This window comes from Aulostomus chinensis, chromosome 6 (assembly GCF_037954235.1).
Source record: "Aulostomus chinensis isolate RoL2024-O1b breed Wild chromosome 6, RoL_Achi_v1.0, whole genome shotgun sequence".
NCBI classification, from domain to species: domain Eukaryota; kingdom Metazoa; phylum Chordata; class Actinopteri; order Syngnathiformes; family Aulostomidae; genus Aulostomus; species Aulostomus chinensis.
This window is the reverse complement of record NC_141325.1, coordinates 5,881,449-5,898,190: the sequence shown is the minus strand read 5'-3', so window position 1 is coordinate 5,898,190 and position 16,742 is coordinate 5,881,449. Positions and strand designations below refer to the sequence as shown.

The window sequence follows — 16,742 nt, the reverse complement described above, 5'->3', positions numbered from 1 at the left end:
ACACAAACAGACAATACAACACACACACACCCACACACACACACACACACACTGCCAGACGCTGAGGCTTATACAACTGTGGAGTCCAGCGATCACCTAAGCTTCTGAATGTCCAGCAGGGTCAAAGTTCATCTCTTCTTCAGCCAGTCTCTAGCGTTCCTTTGTGTGACTCTGTGTGTGTGTGTGTGTGTGTGTGTGTGTGTGTGTGTGTGTGTGTGTGTGTGTGTGTGTGTGTGGGCGCTTGTGAGTGTGCTTGCTTGGAGTGACCTTTCGGAGTCATATTTTGTGGATACACTGCTACACTGCAGCAGCAGTACGAAGGAATACTTGTGCTTAGTAGTCAGTGTTTGTGTGTATGTGTGCGTGTATCAGTTGGCGTATTGGTACATGTGTGTGTTTCAAGTGTGTTTAGGGTGTGTATGCGGGTCAGACACAGATGGACAGCTGGTGTTTCAGCAGTGCTAAATCACTCACCCCTCCCCAGCATGCGTACACACATGCACACACACACACACACACACACACACACACACACACACACACACACACACACAGTCAATACATACACATGTCCCATCCCCCTTCAACCACGGGGAAACGCCCCTTAAAAGCATTCCCAGCTCTCGCTCTCAAGACTAAAAACTGAGGCTGCACACACACACACACACACACACACACACACACACACACACACACGCACACACACATGCACACACACACACAAACACACACATGCACACACACACACACAAACACACACACACAAATAAAAGTCTGGTTCTTTCCTCCAACATAACAGACGCCAAAAAGTGTCCAAAATGACAGTTTAGTCAGGCCATATTAAAGGTGATCATTTCTCAAGCACACACATTCATAAATCAGTCCAGGATTGTCTTCTGTGGTTACACCTCCCTCTCTCTCTCTCTCTCTCTCTCTCTCTCTCTCTCTCTCTCTCTCACACACACACACACACAAACACACACAAACACATACACACACATATACATACAAAGTGACACACAAACTGACACACAGCCCTATTTTATGAGCTCATCAAGTCCCTCAGGTCACCAACCGCCATCTCAGCCAGGGATGAAAAAGCTTGCATCAAAAGGCTAACCATTTCACACACAACCCATGTGCGCATGCTGCATGTACACACACTTGGCGTGGCAACTGTGGCAGCATTAATTTCCTTGTGAATGCACTCGACTAACACATAATAATCCCAAACACTGCTGGGAGACCACCAAGCAGCAACACACACACACACACACACACACACACACACACACACACACACATACACACACACACACACATACATAGCCAGGGGGACCACCGAGCAGAGGGGCTGTCAAGACAAGATAAGTGTGTGTCTAGCATCAGGGTTGCACATACACCCACTAACAAACACATGCACACACACACAACAACAACAACACACAGACTGGCCTGGACTCCTGGAAAAGCTCTGGCTTATCTCTCCCCACAGATAGTGAAATGGATTAAGAGCCACATTTGGTGCGTCCAGAGAACTGGACAGATAACCAGGAAAACACTCTCTCTAACTGCAATCACCGCTCAACATGATTTGTGAGTGTGTTTTTTGTCTGAGTGTGTGTATGTGTGAGAGGGAGAAAGGCGGGCAGCAAGAGGGAAAGCGAGTGGATGCATTTAGCTTGCGTACGCTCCCCCGCGTGTAGGCACTGGACCGATAACTGTGCATCTATGTGTGTGTGGGCATGTGTGTGTCTGGAAGAGTGATGCAGTGGTTGACCCAGGATCCAATCCGTTAGAACACACGCATTCATCTTGCAAACACACACAGCGTGCCCAGACAAAGAGCTGTGTGTGAGAGGACGTTCAGCATGTGTGTGATGTCAGCTGGAGACAGAGAAGGGAAGACCATCATATCCCATTTATGCGTGTGTGTGGGTTTGTCCCCTGACACACAGCGCCTGCTCATTCAACCTCCCGTTTATATACGCCTGCTATGATGATGACAGGAGGAGATCTCACACTTCCTTATGCAGCGTGTTCCACATTTACGACAACGGGCTGGGCAGTTAATTGCATTTTAATTGAATATGAAGTTTAACGCAGTTAAGTAATCTTTTTATTAAAATCACAGTTTGCTAAAGGCAGAATGTGTCAAACTAAAGTATTGTGCTGCAGAGAAGTCCTCCAAGACAACTTCTTAGTTTGGTACAGATCCCTACAAAAATCATCATTTCAACGTGGCTTTCAATTCAAATGTGAATAATCATATAAGAATGATGATTCCATCCATGAATCTACTCGCATTTGTAATATGGGTCCAAATGATCATAATTACATATATTTTCCAAATTGTGCAGCCCTTGAAATGAAAATTACAATTTCATCAGCCAGTGCTGGGCATTAAAGCAAAAGGCATACAAAAAACTGACGTTTAAAACATTTACCGAGTCGTTCTCGTAAGAGTTCATTTGGTTTGCATCGTCACTTTAATACTTCAGAATATTTACAGTACCAAGCTTGGCAAAAATCTAGTAGAATGGAGTAAAATGTGTATAGTATAATATGAATCTGATATTTGATGTCATATCACCCAGCCCTGTTAGTGTTCTTCCAGAACGACCCAAACACTCTTTGGTTTTGTTTTGTTTTTTAGGGGGGGGGGGGGGGGGTCGTCTGTTTGGCTAAAGACAGAAAACGCCATTTCCATGTCTTTATTTCTGCCATTTTACATGTTTGCTTACTTATCTGCCTGCCTCTCCCCTTCCCTGTCTATTAGAGTCAAATCTCTATATTAATGGACATCTATTGTATCCTGCCTCTCCCCCTCTTGTATTCACCACAGTACCACACACACACACACACACACACACACACACACACACACACACACACACACACACACTCCCTCTGAGAGGGCCCCTTAACCAGGCTCTCCATATGCCTGACCCCCACCTCCCCCTCTCCCTCCCTCCTCCTCCTTTTTCCACAACCCCCTTCTCTTCTCCCCATCTTCTGCTCACACTCTGGCTTCTGCTCTGTTGCTGCTGCCCCACGCTGCCATCTGCTACAAGACAACAGTGGGTGAAAGAGGGAGGAAGAGAGTGGTGAAAAAAGAGTGAGTGAAAAGAGGAAGACACGAGGGGAGAAAAGAGTGGGGGATAAAGTGGAGAAAGAGGTTCAGATAAAAGATAAAGAGGGAGAGACAGAGAGAGAGAGACAGAGAGAGAGAGTAGATGTGGACACAATACAATAGAGAGCAGAGAGGCTGTCCATCTGCTCCCCTCCCCTCCACCCCCCCCCCCGTCCTGACACACAGCCTCACACACACCACAAAGAGAGTATTTAACCTCAACACACACACACACAGACACACACACACAAACACTGGAAGAGAAGAGAAGAGAGAGAGAGAGAGAGAGAGAGAGAGAGAGAGAGAGAGCCCAGCCTCTCTCCTTAACCCGTTCCTCTCCAGTGAGCCTGCCTGTATTACACCCTTGGGGTGGCAGGTGATGAGTGGATGGAGGGAAAGCATGTGTGAGTGGGGAGCAGAGGGTGGGGGGGTGGTTGGTGAGGGACAGAGTATAGGGGATGAAGGCTTGAAACTGATCTGAATCAACACCAACACATCCTCTGATCCCCTCCCCTCCCTAAACCTCAATGGGGACCAGCTTGACGCCCCTGTCACTATGACAACCTCTGTCAATCATACCATGGCGGTGGCAGTCCGAACGGGGGACCGATTAGGCCCAGCTGCCCAGACATCTCAGTTCAGAACCTTCAGCTTATTCACTGATACATAAAGAAAGAAAGCTGGATTCCTTTTCCTTGTAAACATGGATTTATCTTCCTTCTTTAATTAGAGAAAGGTGGCAGCTTGTCAGGCGTTCTTTAGACTCACATCTCTCTCTCTCTCTCTCTCTCTCTCTCGCTCTCTCTCTCAGCTGGAGAGAAGTAGCTGAAGTCGTGGCTACCGATGACCTTGAAATCCACTGTTAACATATGCTCTCTTTCCAATTCTGCTCCATTCAGACTTTGATGACAATTATTTCATTATGTTGGATTTAAAACATGGTAGTTCTACTCCCATTCAAAAGCCTGGTAGATGTTGTTGTAGCATACATGTAATTAGAGCTAGCCACACCTAGTTGTTTGGCATTAGTTGGTGACTATTTACTTGAATGGATTATTCAATTGAATTTGAAATAAAAATGCCAAATGTTTTACAACTCCAGGTCCTCCAGGTGTGAGTGTTACAACTTCCTCAGCTCGGATGACAGCTGAATTAGGGTAATTATTAGTGATAATGTTGTTTTTTTTCCACATATCTCGTGCTTTACAACTGACCTGGCTGATAACCGATATTTACGGATTTAAAAAAAAAAAAGATGCATTTTGAACTGCAAAACACATTGAGAATTTGAAAGTTTTTTTCTTTTCCACGCATCACAAGCAATTGTAAAAGCCCATAAATCGTATATTTTTCTCAACAGACGATGCACAATGATGAAAATGCCTGTGCCTACATTCCAAGTTTACTATACAGGCTCATAAGCGTGGACACAGCTTCCAAATGACTGCATTACTTTCCGTTATCCATTGATGGAGTTAATATTTCCAATAAAATAGGACTGTTTCTTGCCTTAATTAGGTATTTTTACTTGACCAGTGAGCAAAAGTTTGGTTAGCCATGTGAACAACATCAACAGTAACCCACACATGATGATGGGTTTATGCAACAACCCACAGTGCAGTAAATCATCCACACACCTCCTCCACGTTGGCCCAACATGAACATAGAGTGGAGATGCATGTGACAGTAGGTCACTTGTAAAAATGACAATCTTGCCACTTTTACGAGTTCACTAAATCTGACTTGAAGCCACGAGACTGAAGCACAGCAGAATCAAACCAGCATCAGCCGACTGCGTGACACGTTTCTTCCTGCAGGGCCTGTCGAGCTCAGTGACATTGAGATGGCAGTCAGGTTTGGGCGCGCATACACACACACACACACACACACACACACACACACACACACACACACACACACACACCACTGTGTAGGTCAACACACTCTGCAAACACTTGATTCCCCCAAGGGCCTGTAGATACACAGTGTCACACACACTGAACACCAGCGCGAGTGTAAAGGGTGCAATGGAGGGGGGTGGAAAGGGTGTGGAAGGGGTGTGACCCATAGGAGCTGATTTCATTAGAGAGGAGAGGAGAGGAGAGAAGAGGAGAGGTGAGTAGAGGAAACCTCAAAGGTCTCTGAGTATGACCACAAATGGAGAGAGCAGACACCAGCTGTCACTTGCTTATGTCAGCCCTATTCTCAGCTTCGAGTGTGTGTGTGTGTGTGTGTGTGTGTGTGTGTGTGTGTGTGTGTGTGTGTGTGTGTGTGTGTGTGTGTGTGTCACCATGATCTCCATGACTGGTTTCAATTACACAGCAAACTTTGACCCTGTGTAACCAAGCAGGGAAAGGAGCTACTGAACAAGACAGAGAGAAAGCGAGAGGTACGACAGAGGGCGTGGTCATTAGAGGGGGCCCTGTCCAGACCTTAGTGGAGGAAAGTGACTAAGTACTTTTACTCAAATATTGCGTTAAAGTACAATGTTGAGGTATCTGTACTCTACTTGAATATTAAAATTTTGGGGGACAGTAGAATTTGTGGTTTGAATGCACTACATTTCAGAGGATATAACATTTATCTGAACACATCAGTTACGTGTTACTTTGAAATGAAAGTTTTTAAACACTAAACGTGGTAAGACCTGATGAAGAGTGTATAGTTTCAAACTTAAAGCCTCCCAACTTCAAGAAGAAACAATCAGAGCTGCACAACTTCAACGCGCAGTTGAATTTTAGCATGTACATCAATGGTTAGGGGATTAAACAGTTTTAAGTACTAAAATACACAAATATCGTGTCGAATGTGTACTTTTACTTTTGATAATTAAGTAAACTAAAAATCAAATACTTCTCTGCTTTTACTTCAGTACAATTTTGAATGGAGACTTTTCTAGGTATTTCTACTTTTAGTTGAGTGAAGGAACTTTGCACTTCCTTCACCACTGCTGGGCACTGAGGGATGCACTGAGGTCCAATCACATGTGGCCATATTTTTTTTAAATGGAAACAAATAGGCTCCTCATTTGCATGTAGTCCATGACATATTATTATACTTACATAATACCTGATAGTTTCCAAATGTCCATAGAAATGTACAACAAATGCCTCAAACATTTTAGGCACTTTGGTTTGCCAGGAACAAGCCAAGGAACAGACCCAGTCTGTGTCCTTTTATTTCTCCCTCTTCTGCTTTTAATTTCCGACTGATAGACAGAAAAAAACCCACACCACTGCGCTGCTTGCACTCTTGTTAAAAGACAATCCAAACCAGCAGTCGATGTCTCAGTCTCTCTGCAACCAACTTAAATCATAATAAACCTGACAGTTCATCCAAAATAAAATGCAAATATCTTTTTAAATTGAATTAAAATGTTAGTTGAGACAATCCATAGCCACATATCAACATAATGGGCCTTTTTCAAGTATTTTCTTGTGCACAAATTTGTTCTTGCACGCCACAGGACTTTTTCAGCCCTCAATTTAGTCTTACAGAAGGGAGGATATGCCTGAGGGTTAATTGTTACTCCTTGCACCCGGCATTTATTTTTTTTTAGACTGGTGTTTTAGAACAAATATGTGCATATGAACATTTCATGATACATTTCACTTTTGCCCGATCTGTTGTGGAAAAATGTAGGGAAAAGAATGTAGGCGTTTGATTGCACGCAGAGCAGAGAAGCTGTCACTGGTGTGCTGTTGGAGCTTTGTCAAACAATCACACCCCAAACGTAGCTCATTCCTACAGAATCCTAAGGTTGAAAAAATAATAAACATCAGTCAATGGCCACTTACCCTTTTTCTGGGGGGTCCTCGTTCGTCATCCTTCTGGCCACGCCCTGTTCCTGCCCCACCTCCTGTTCTTCCCTGCCGTCCCCCTTTGCCATCTCCAACTGGAGGTCTGATGGTCATCCTGATCTCCGGTGGGCAAATGTAGTTCTCAAGGCTCTTGGGGGGCTTCTTGGTGCGCTTGGTGGTCTGTATCTTCAGCTTTAGACTTCCTTCCTGGAAACTCGCTTCCTTGATGGAGAACTCTTGCTCCTCCAGAAGCCCCTCCCCCTGTTCCTCTAGCCCCTCCCCTTCACTGATGCCACCGTTAATCACATCATCACTTCGCGCCAAGCCGATACCTCCTGCTCCCTCTCGGTCCTCTTCATTTTGCTCCACCCTGCCTCCCTGTAACTCCGCCTCTTTGGGTCGGGCCGAGCCAACCAGATCCCTTGGCTCCATCCACGCTTCCGCCAGAGCCAGTCAGGATGGGGGAAGCTGTGGCAGCCAGCCAATTGGAATATAGAGAACAGAAGTCTGTTGAAGGCTGGTGGGTTGTTGTCAGTCAGCTACTGAGGTTGGGTTGGTTGTCCCACAGAAACACAGTGAAGCCAGGGACAATCTGAGAAGAGAGCAGGTGAGAGATGAGTCAAAGAAGAGAAAAATGGCTTCCACTCCAGTGCTACTTCCCTTTCATTAGCATCATCATTAGCTGCCTGTTATGCACGAAGATAAACACACAAGCTCACCACAGAGCTGTGCAAGCGCCCTGCCACACTCACATTTGCATTTTCAACCATACAAAAACAAACCCCTCTCTGCCTATTCTCTTCTTTACTCACTCTTTGCTAATCTGCCCTCCCACTGTTGTCCCTACACATCTGAAGCAAAGCTATGCAAGTGATCAGCAAAATAAGACATTCCTTCTCTCTGCTTTAAAACTGAACTGAAGTTACCCCGAGGACACAAGACAGAAAAGAAAAAAAAACCCAAAGAAGCTGACTTCTGTTTTTTTTTTTTTTTCAGGAGATCAGGGAAAGAGGGAGGGAATCACACCGGGGAAAAGGAAAGGCAGCAGAGAAAGACGGAGGGAAGGAATCTAAATTCTTTCCCCAGATGTGGTTTACGAGCTGGTCTGGAAAAACCAGCGTCTGAACTTTTTTACACATGCATGCATGCACGGGCATTTCTACACACATGCATGAAAAAAAAAAACCTATACACATAAATACACATACAAATGACAGTGTTGCTGTCACAGAGTACACTTCTGCTGCACCCCTGCTGCTATTTCTGCCTTCTAGAGAAAAGGTTGTGGTAGCCATTTCTCAGGGGATTCAGGTTTTCCTTTTAGGATTATTGTGCATGCAGGCACAGATTTTATTACATATTCACACGGACACATATAACTTACACAGGCTTACCAAAACAAACACTGGACTACACTTCTCACTACAGCTCCAGGGAATCCCATCAGTCAATATGACATGAGGCATGACTGAGCTAGAAGTGGGGAATGCTGTCTCACACACCAGGCTTCGACTGACACCATTTACACTGATGTGAACCCACACCAGACCACTACCTGTCGACATGACTCAAGTAAAAGCTTTTGCTCCACAATGAGCTGAGAGCACAAATGTTTACCGGGTATTAACCACCTCTAACCCATTAGACGCGTGTGCAGTCCTGTACCAGCCCACGCTACTGTACAAACAGCTGATCTCCATCGTAACACCCAACAGGCCTCACAGCACATGCTTACAGTGTGATTGAATAATCATAATCCACAACAAGATTTCAACGAACTCGTCAGATAAAGAGGCTGTCCAAGCTTGGGGCGGAACAAGGATGAACGGTCATTTTTGTACTGCTTTTGTGGACTAGATCAAGGTTAGGTGTTACAAATCGTCTCTTCAGCCACAATGTTTCACATCTACAGTTTTTCAAAGCTGACTCGTGCGGTTTATTTATGTAGGTTGGGAGGTCCCAGAGGGGTTAGGCATAGCCCCTTTTCAACTGGCCAAAAAAAGCAAAAAAAACATGCTAACACCTGCTAACATCTGGCTTTTGTCTGCAAGGTTTAATCAGCATTCCCTCCTGGGTCAAATGACCCTGCAGTACACTCGGGTATTCATCAGCTTCAGCTCCAATCACTAAAGAAGTCCACACAAAACCCTGGTGAAAGTGATAATTTACAGCCCACCTTCAGCATATCCAAACTCAGACCCCCGTACGACAAGCAGTTGGCTCTCCATTAGCAACAATATACCATGGAAGGACTAAAACCTTGTTGCCTCCGCTGGTAAGTCAACCCGTCTATGTTCAAACAGACTGGAGCAAAAGTATCTTTCCTCTATGCTGCTTCCTATAAAACTGAAGAGTATACAAGAAAAAGAGGCTCTGATGCTTCACCAACAACACAACACCTTACACTTCTTAGTGCGTTGACCGTGAAAGTGCGCCATTACTCAACAGGAAAAATCTGAAAAACAGCACTCTGTGTCTATTAGCAACGGGTTCAGGATCAATCCCCTTTGTTAGTAGGTTTATCTGCAGGAAAGGGGTACATGACAGGCACCATAACAGTGGTTTGCCATGTTATTTTCCAAGAAACCAGTAGAGTGTAGAATGACCTGCAACCCAAAGCCTGCTTGAGATCTCCCTGGACAGGTGTCAAGGACGTCATTGTTACTGTACATTGTATGAATGAGTTAAGCTGGACACCCTACAGAATCCAATACAGGTTTTAATATCTGGTTGAATTATACACTAGAGGAGAATCTGCAAAGATGTTGGTCTTCCCGTTTATCTAAAACACGCACACGCCTCAATATCTAACAGCAATGGCCCAACATATGCCACGAACTTATTAGGATTGTCGTACCAGAGGGAGCAGTGCAACGCCTCACGTCACCTCTCTCATGGGATCTCATTCGGGCGCAGATGTAAACAAAACTAGTTGCTGTAGTAACGCTCAGCAGTAAGAAAATAAAAGACGAAAAAGGCAGAAGTTCCAAATGCGTCTGCATGAAAAAAAATTCAGGTAGATGTGGTAACTGCGGTTCTTTCGCTTGAACTGGGGTGAGTTTTTAGTGTTCCTTTAAATACTTATCAACATTAATACTGTATACTCCCTAGTACTCGCTAAAAATAGCATTAATGGCCACAGTGTGTACAGTTGCCAGGCGATACTGTCCACCTGCTCCGTGACTGCGTTTCATTGGCTATTGTGGTCTTGCTCAAAGAGCATCGATCTCAATTTCAAATCCTAGATATGAAACATATTTGAAATGATTGTGGTCGCCAAAATGGATTTGTGAGCAGATTGGGAGGTTTAAGATTGGATCTGCAACCACCTAACACTACGAGATTACAAGGGCAGATAATCATTTCCCAGCAGCCTTGAGTTGCCCCCACAATTGTCAGGAGGGCCAAAGCAGACCCCAAATCAGCCTTCTTAATGCGTAGTTTGTGCCCATCATTACTGAGAAGTTCTGAGAACTGTTCTTGTGCATTCAAGACATCAGAATATTTAAAAACAAGAAACCGAAACTCTTGACATTGGACTTGTATTGCTTTTTCTGGCCGTCTATATTCTCATATGCCAGAACCTCCTTATTTCACTCTTCCACAAGGAAGGGTTTTCAAAACAGACCCCCCTCACCACAGAACCGCACAATGACAAGGGTTACATCGATCAGAAACACAAATATAAGTTAAATGTTAAGTTTGACAGATTACCTTTGTGTGGAAAGTTTCAAGCCTCTGCAAAATGATTTTCATACCCTGTTAACATGAGGAGAAACCACTGGCTGCCTGGAAGCTAGGAAATCAGTCAAAAAACACATGGAACTCTTTGGAGAATCCTCCAGTAACATATAGTTTAGACATTTTGACTTTAATGGGCCAAAACATGCAAAACCACCGCAATTGGTCCATAATAACTTTAAAGTATTCAAAATTTTACAAGAACAACCAGAAGGTAGGGAGTTCATTCCCAGCCGGGGCCCACATGACCCTGTTTGGTCCTCCAGGAGCCTCCCTGTCCCTAATGTCAGCATGGTGACTCGCCCTCATGGCATGTGTGAAAGCCACCCTGGCTGTCATGTGACTGAGGACAATGACAGGAAAAAGAGACAGCTGCCAACCAACCACCCCCCACCACCAACCCCCCCCCCCCCACACACACACACACACACACACACACACACACACAGCAAAAAAAAAGACATTGACTTTTTTAACCAGGATGACAACAGAAGGGTGTCATAAATTAGTACAATCTTCATCGTGGACTATTACTGTGTAAACTACTTAGCTGGGTCATGACTGTTCCTCCTCCCCCACAGCTTGGTGCCCTGAGCTGTGTTAGTTCTCTGTTACTGGCAGACAGGCTGAGAGTTTATGTAAGACTGACCCCTCCACGGGCCTCCCTAGCCTAGCCCGAGCCTCACTGTCTCCCCTCTCTCTCCCTCTCTCTCCCTGAAACACACTGACACAAACACATACACACCTCTACTAGCCTCAGACAGCAGGGTGATTGTGAGAGTCCAGACTTACTGCATAAATAGCTTTATTATGTTCTCAAAACTGCCAGCACTAACCAGCTTCCCTCTCAAATAGCATAAGGTCACACTGCCTGAGCAGGATGTGGAAGCCAGTCAATGAGACACCAACATTTTGCCTTGTCCTACGAAAACTGTTATGATAAAACGTTGATAATGAAATACAGATGGGGAATGATACGGACACACAGACAAAACAGGGTGAGAGAGAGAGTGTTTGTGTGCGTGCGTGTGTGTGTGTGTGTGTGTGTGTGTGTGTGTGTGTGTGTGTGTGTGTGTGTGAGAGAGAGAGAGAGGGAAACACCGAGGGAGAGAGCGAGAGATGGCAGCAGAAACACAACCTTTTAAGGCTGCATACCCAGCAGCTCAGTGCCTGAGGTGGACTCACAAATAGCTCACATGCAGACAGATACACACACACACACACACACACACACACACACACACACACACACACACACACACGCACACACACCAAAAGCCTGTGTGATTGCACAAGGTGAAGAGTCTTTTTTCCCCTCCCTTCCCTCGTTTTCTTTGATGAGAGTGTAGTAGAGGCACGACCATCTCTGGCTGTAGATGAGTATCTCAGAGGGATGATGAACATTGCCTCTCTGCCATTTTCAGTTTCATTTATCTCTTTTTGCCTCTTTTATTTCAGCCCTTCAGTGAAGGAGCAATCACATAAACCAAGCATCCTGGAAGGATCCAATTTCTGACAGGAGAAAAATCAAGAGGAATGGCCCCAGGCTTTTAGGGATTCTATATCCACTGGGTGCAAGTGCCAAGTTTTCAAACTAGATGTCTGATGGTTCTTTGCTTCAGCAAGGTGAAGAACTTAGGCCCAATCCCCATTCACCCCTTGAGGCCACATTTCAGCCAGGCCCCTTTATTTAGTGCCATCATGTATAGAGTTGTGTCTCTCCAAATTCTTCTTGAATTGAGGGATAGGATGAACTACAGGCACTATCTGGCCCCCATAACATATTTGTCAGAGAAATCGTCCAAAGTGAGCATAATCTCCCAGGATGCACTGGGAATCACAGGCAAGATGGCATCTACCAATGCACCAGAGAAAAAAGGAAACCCCAAATGTGTGTGTGTTTTAATCTGACTGTATCACAGTTGTTTCTGGTGGTTTCACTCTATTGTAGACCTTTATGTTTGAAGAACAACCCTCAAAAAATAACAGAAATGAAAATTCTCCACATTTCGAGTGGATTTTGGTCATTTAATCGTAAGATGTCATTACATATTATCATGTTGCTTCCATGTATTACAGACCACCTGTTTAAAAACAGCGGCCATTTATGTTGTCTACCTACACAGGTTCAATTCCCTGTGTTGCCTCTGGCTTGGACGTGTTTGCGGGTGGGACGGTGGATGAGAGTATGTGCCCTGGTCAGTGGACGAAAGCCTCCTCTGGTTGGTTGGTTTGGGGCAGCTGTTCGAGCCAACCAGTTAAACTCCTCGCTATCAAGTGCAAAGACGCCACCAATGACTCCACATGCGATGAAGGAGGAGAGCGGTGGTTACGGTACATCCCAGAGCAGCAGAACAGGTCGAGAACCAACCAGAACAACTTTGTGGGGTGAACAGGCGATATACAATTGGGGTGAAAACAAAAATGACAACAAAAATTATTTTAAAAAAAAAATCCAAGCATAAACAAATACAAGCATCATAGTGTATCAAGGTTTTGAAATGCTGTCCCTCTCAACCGGGGAAGATCAGCAGGGTAAGAAAACAGAGAAGAGATCAGGCCTTAATCAGTTTTATTCTGGTGAACATTATGAGGCTCTCAGTGGACACTCCAGTGATCACGTCTGTCAGTGCACGGATGCCAGAGGCGTGTGCTCAGCTAGCAGGACAAACACAAAGTACCATGTGTGGGCTGGCCATAATAGAAGATGATGGCCTTAAAACTGCAGCATGCACACACACACATACACACACACACACACACACACACACACACACACACACACACACACAGCTCGTCTGGAGGAGCCATATGCCAGGTAGCACTAAACCCATCCTCACCTAACTACCCCGGCACAAGCAGATGAATGTTAAACCATTTTAACTGCAGGAGAAGCCACAAAATGGCTGTCAGCAAAAACACCTCTGCTACTCCCCAACTGTCTTCCTCCCTCTCCTCTCCACCCCCCCACCCCCTCCACCCCCCCCCCAACCTCTGTTCTCTCCTCTCTTCTCTGTGCTACCTCTTTCCTTTTTTCCCTCCCTCCCTCTGTGCTCTGCCAAAAGGTGATCCACTGCTGATATTCTGCTGCGAGTGCCTGCCAACACTTAGATTTGTCCTTGGATCCCGTTCACATCCCCCACCCCCACCCCCACCCCCACCCCCTTCTCTGTGATCCTATTTCGACCCGAGGTATCCAACTCAGGAGGGGATGCACCTAATCGATTTCTCATGCTTTAATTTAAAGGTGGCATGGGCATCTCATTACCTAATGTATGTGTGTGTGTGTGTGTGGGGGGGGGGGGGGGGGTAACAGCCTGCTCCGTACACCACAACATGCTGCCAAAGTTTAAACCTAAAACCTGTTAACAAGACAAGATCAATGGTGTCTGAATCACCTCTTTTATCAGTCTCTCAACTCCATCCACCTTGTCACGCACTTCTCTTACAATTGACTCTCTTCCAGACAAATTGTTCCAGAGTCTAATAGCAGGCCTTCATTCCCATTGATCCTGGAGACATTTTTCCACACTTCACCCACCTGAATCCTGCTCGTCTATTTATCTTCAAGAGCAGTTGTTGTGACTGAGTGTCTGATAACCTCTGCATACCGCCATTCACGTTCAGCCATCGCCATCCTCCACACAGCCAAAGCATGCATGGGCACTTTTGGCCCTAAACGCTTCTGACACAACACAAGCCACATGGAACCCTGACTTCCCCCATGCCAACTGCCCGCAATGAGGTACAGATCTCCAAGATGAGGTAATGATGTGCAGATTTTGTGCTTCAAATGTACAAATAAAGCAGAGTGAATGCAAAGTGAAAACACACTCTTCACATATGAGCTTCACCAGCACTTTGGCTCACTCTTCGCCAGCATCTCATACGCCGAAAGCGTCATGTTCGAAGAGTTGCATGAAGATAGACACCTAAACATGACAGGCTGAAGCAGCAACAACCTGCTTTCTGCATGTCATCATGACTACGATGTTATGTGATGGAGAGGGAATGTCAGCAAGGATGCAGGAGGTCCACTCCAGGAGCAAAACATCCGAGCTGATGAGCATCACTCACATAATTGTGTGTTTTGCTTGATTAACTACCAAGTTATTACATAGTAATAACGGATAGTGACAGTGACGGGTGGTCTGTGCGTGCATGTTTGTTGGCATGTTAGCTATTTCAAATATTTATAAGCACAGACAAAATAGCTAAAAGCTGAGCAATATTCAACATTGATGCACACATTTGCAGGAGGGGTATATTCAGGTGTAGAATGTGGCAAAGGGTACTTACCCATGTCTAATGTTGTCACACACTCGGCTCTAACGTGTAAATATTTTATCACGATCATTTACAATCCATTTAGACACATTTTTACACCAGCGACGGATGAGATGACAGCCTCCCGGGGAGCTGTCAAACGGTCCCGGAATATATGGATATGATTTTTGACAGAAAACCCCGAGGAAAATGGCGTCAACGGTGCTTAGGAAAAGAAGAAGAGGGGAGAGAGAGAGAAAAAAAAAAAAGCGAAATGGGATTTGCAGTCGATCTGGTGACAGGAAGCAAGGTAGCCGCACAGAAGGGGAGACGGGGGAAAATCCAAGCTTATGTCCAATTTCTGATAGAAAGGAGGTCTTTGGAGGCCCTGGTGGAGTGACTCGCGCCGGTGCAGAGTGCGTCTCCGGTGCCCTGCAGGATCGCTGGTCACTCGGGGAGCTGCGCAGCGTTCAGATCCCTCGCAAATCCGCTACTCGGTTGGTGTTGGAGGAGGGGGCAGTTACCGCAGCCAAAACAAGCGACTTCAACCCTAAATCCAGCGGGCATATGTCAGACACAAGACCGCGCTTTCAGCCGACAGGAGACAGCGGAGCCGAGGCAGGAGGAGGTGGTAAAGGTCGCTCTCCCTCGCCGGTTGCATCAGATCAGCTCTCTCTCTCTCTCTCTCTCTCGCTCTCTCTCTCTCTCTCTGCGTGTGTGTGTGTTCCTCTGCTTTTCCGAACGGTGAATGTCAGGTCCCGGAGCCTAGTCTCTGGTAATGATCTCACTCAACAGACTGAGAGGTCTGGTTGGAGCAGAGAGGAGAGGAGAAGAGAGGGGAGGAGGAGCGAGATCGCCTCCACCTGGCAGCAAACACGCCCTGCGCGTCTCCCTTAGCAGCCTCCTCCTGATTCCCAGGGCCTGATCCTCTGGGACTGCCCTAGTACTTAACTTTAATTAATTTGATATGCAAAGAATGTCTGGAAGCACCGTGATTAAAAACAGTCTGTGCTTCAAAACAATTAAATATGTGCTAAACTCACAGAAACTACCTGGACTGGTTAGTCGAGTTGATGTTCATATGATATGATATATATATATATATATATATATATATATATATATATATATATATATATATATATATATATATATATATAAAGCTGTTTGTTATGAGTTACATAATATCATGAGCTATCCAGCTTCTTCATCTTAAGATAAAAAGCTATTAAACTTGTCAGAGTTGACAATAAAATCTGTTTTCATTGGATTATTAACTTGTTATCTTGAGAAAACTACCCGGTTGTCCCATTATCTCAAGGTAACAAAAAATTATCTCGTTACTCTAAGGTTTTATCTTTTCACGAGGAGCTAAATCACCCTAGTATCACGAAATAATGAGCTTTATTATTTTGAGATTATTAACCCATCATCATGAAAACATTCAGAGGTACAAGTACAGCCTCCCAATGTATCCCCAAGTCTTCGTAAGATTAGATTTCCATCTTTTATGAACAACTTTTTATTTTGTATGCACAAGATCATCATCTAGGGCAATGGGAGCTTCATACAGACATAACTTTTATTTTAATGCAGGCCTGCCGTCTCGAAAAATTGGTAAAGTTTCACTTTTACTGTGCAGTAATTTATGCAAAGTGATTCACATTAAAAATGATGTTCAGTGGTTCCAGTCATGTAAACTTCTGCTGAGTCATAACTTAATGCATAAATCTTATCAGCACACTCAGGGGAGTTTTGACATGAAACATTTGACAAACCCTCGGGGCTAATCTATAAATAAG

General features: G+C 45.0%; 1 protein-coding gene across 1 annotated transcript in view; it reads right to left on the bottom strand.

Annotated features, from left to right (window-relative positions):
• The window catches only part of setbp1 (SET binding protein 1), a 38,716-nt gene extending 22,962 nt beyond the window's left edge, over positions 1 to 15,754 (bottom strand). Inside the window, exons 1-2 of the mRNA XM_086206016.1 lie at positions 14,974 to 15,754; positions 6,931 to 7,525 (exon numbers count right to left, since the gene is read on the bottom strand). Coding sequence (XP_086062142.1) covers positions 6,931 to 7,365 — 435 coding nt within the window. The 5' untranslated portion in view covers positions 7,366 to 7,525; positions 14,974 to 15,754. The remainder of the gene's footprint in view (positions 1 to 6,930; positions 7,526 to 14,973) is intronic.
• Between the last annotated feature and the right edge of the window lie 988 nt (positions 15,755 to 16,742).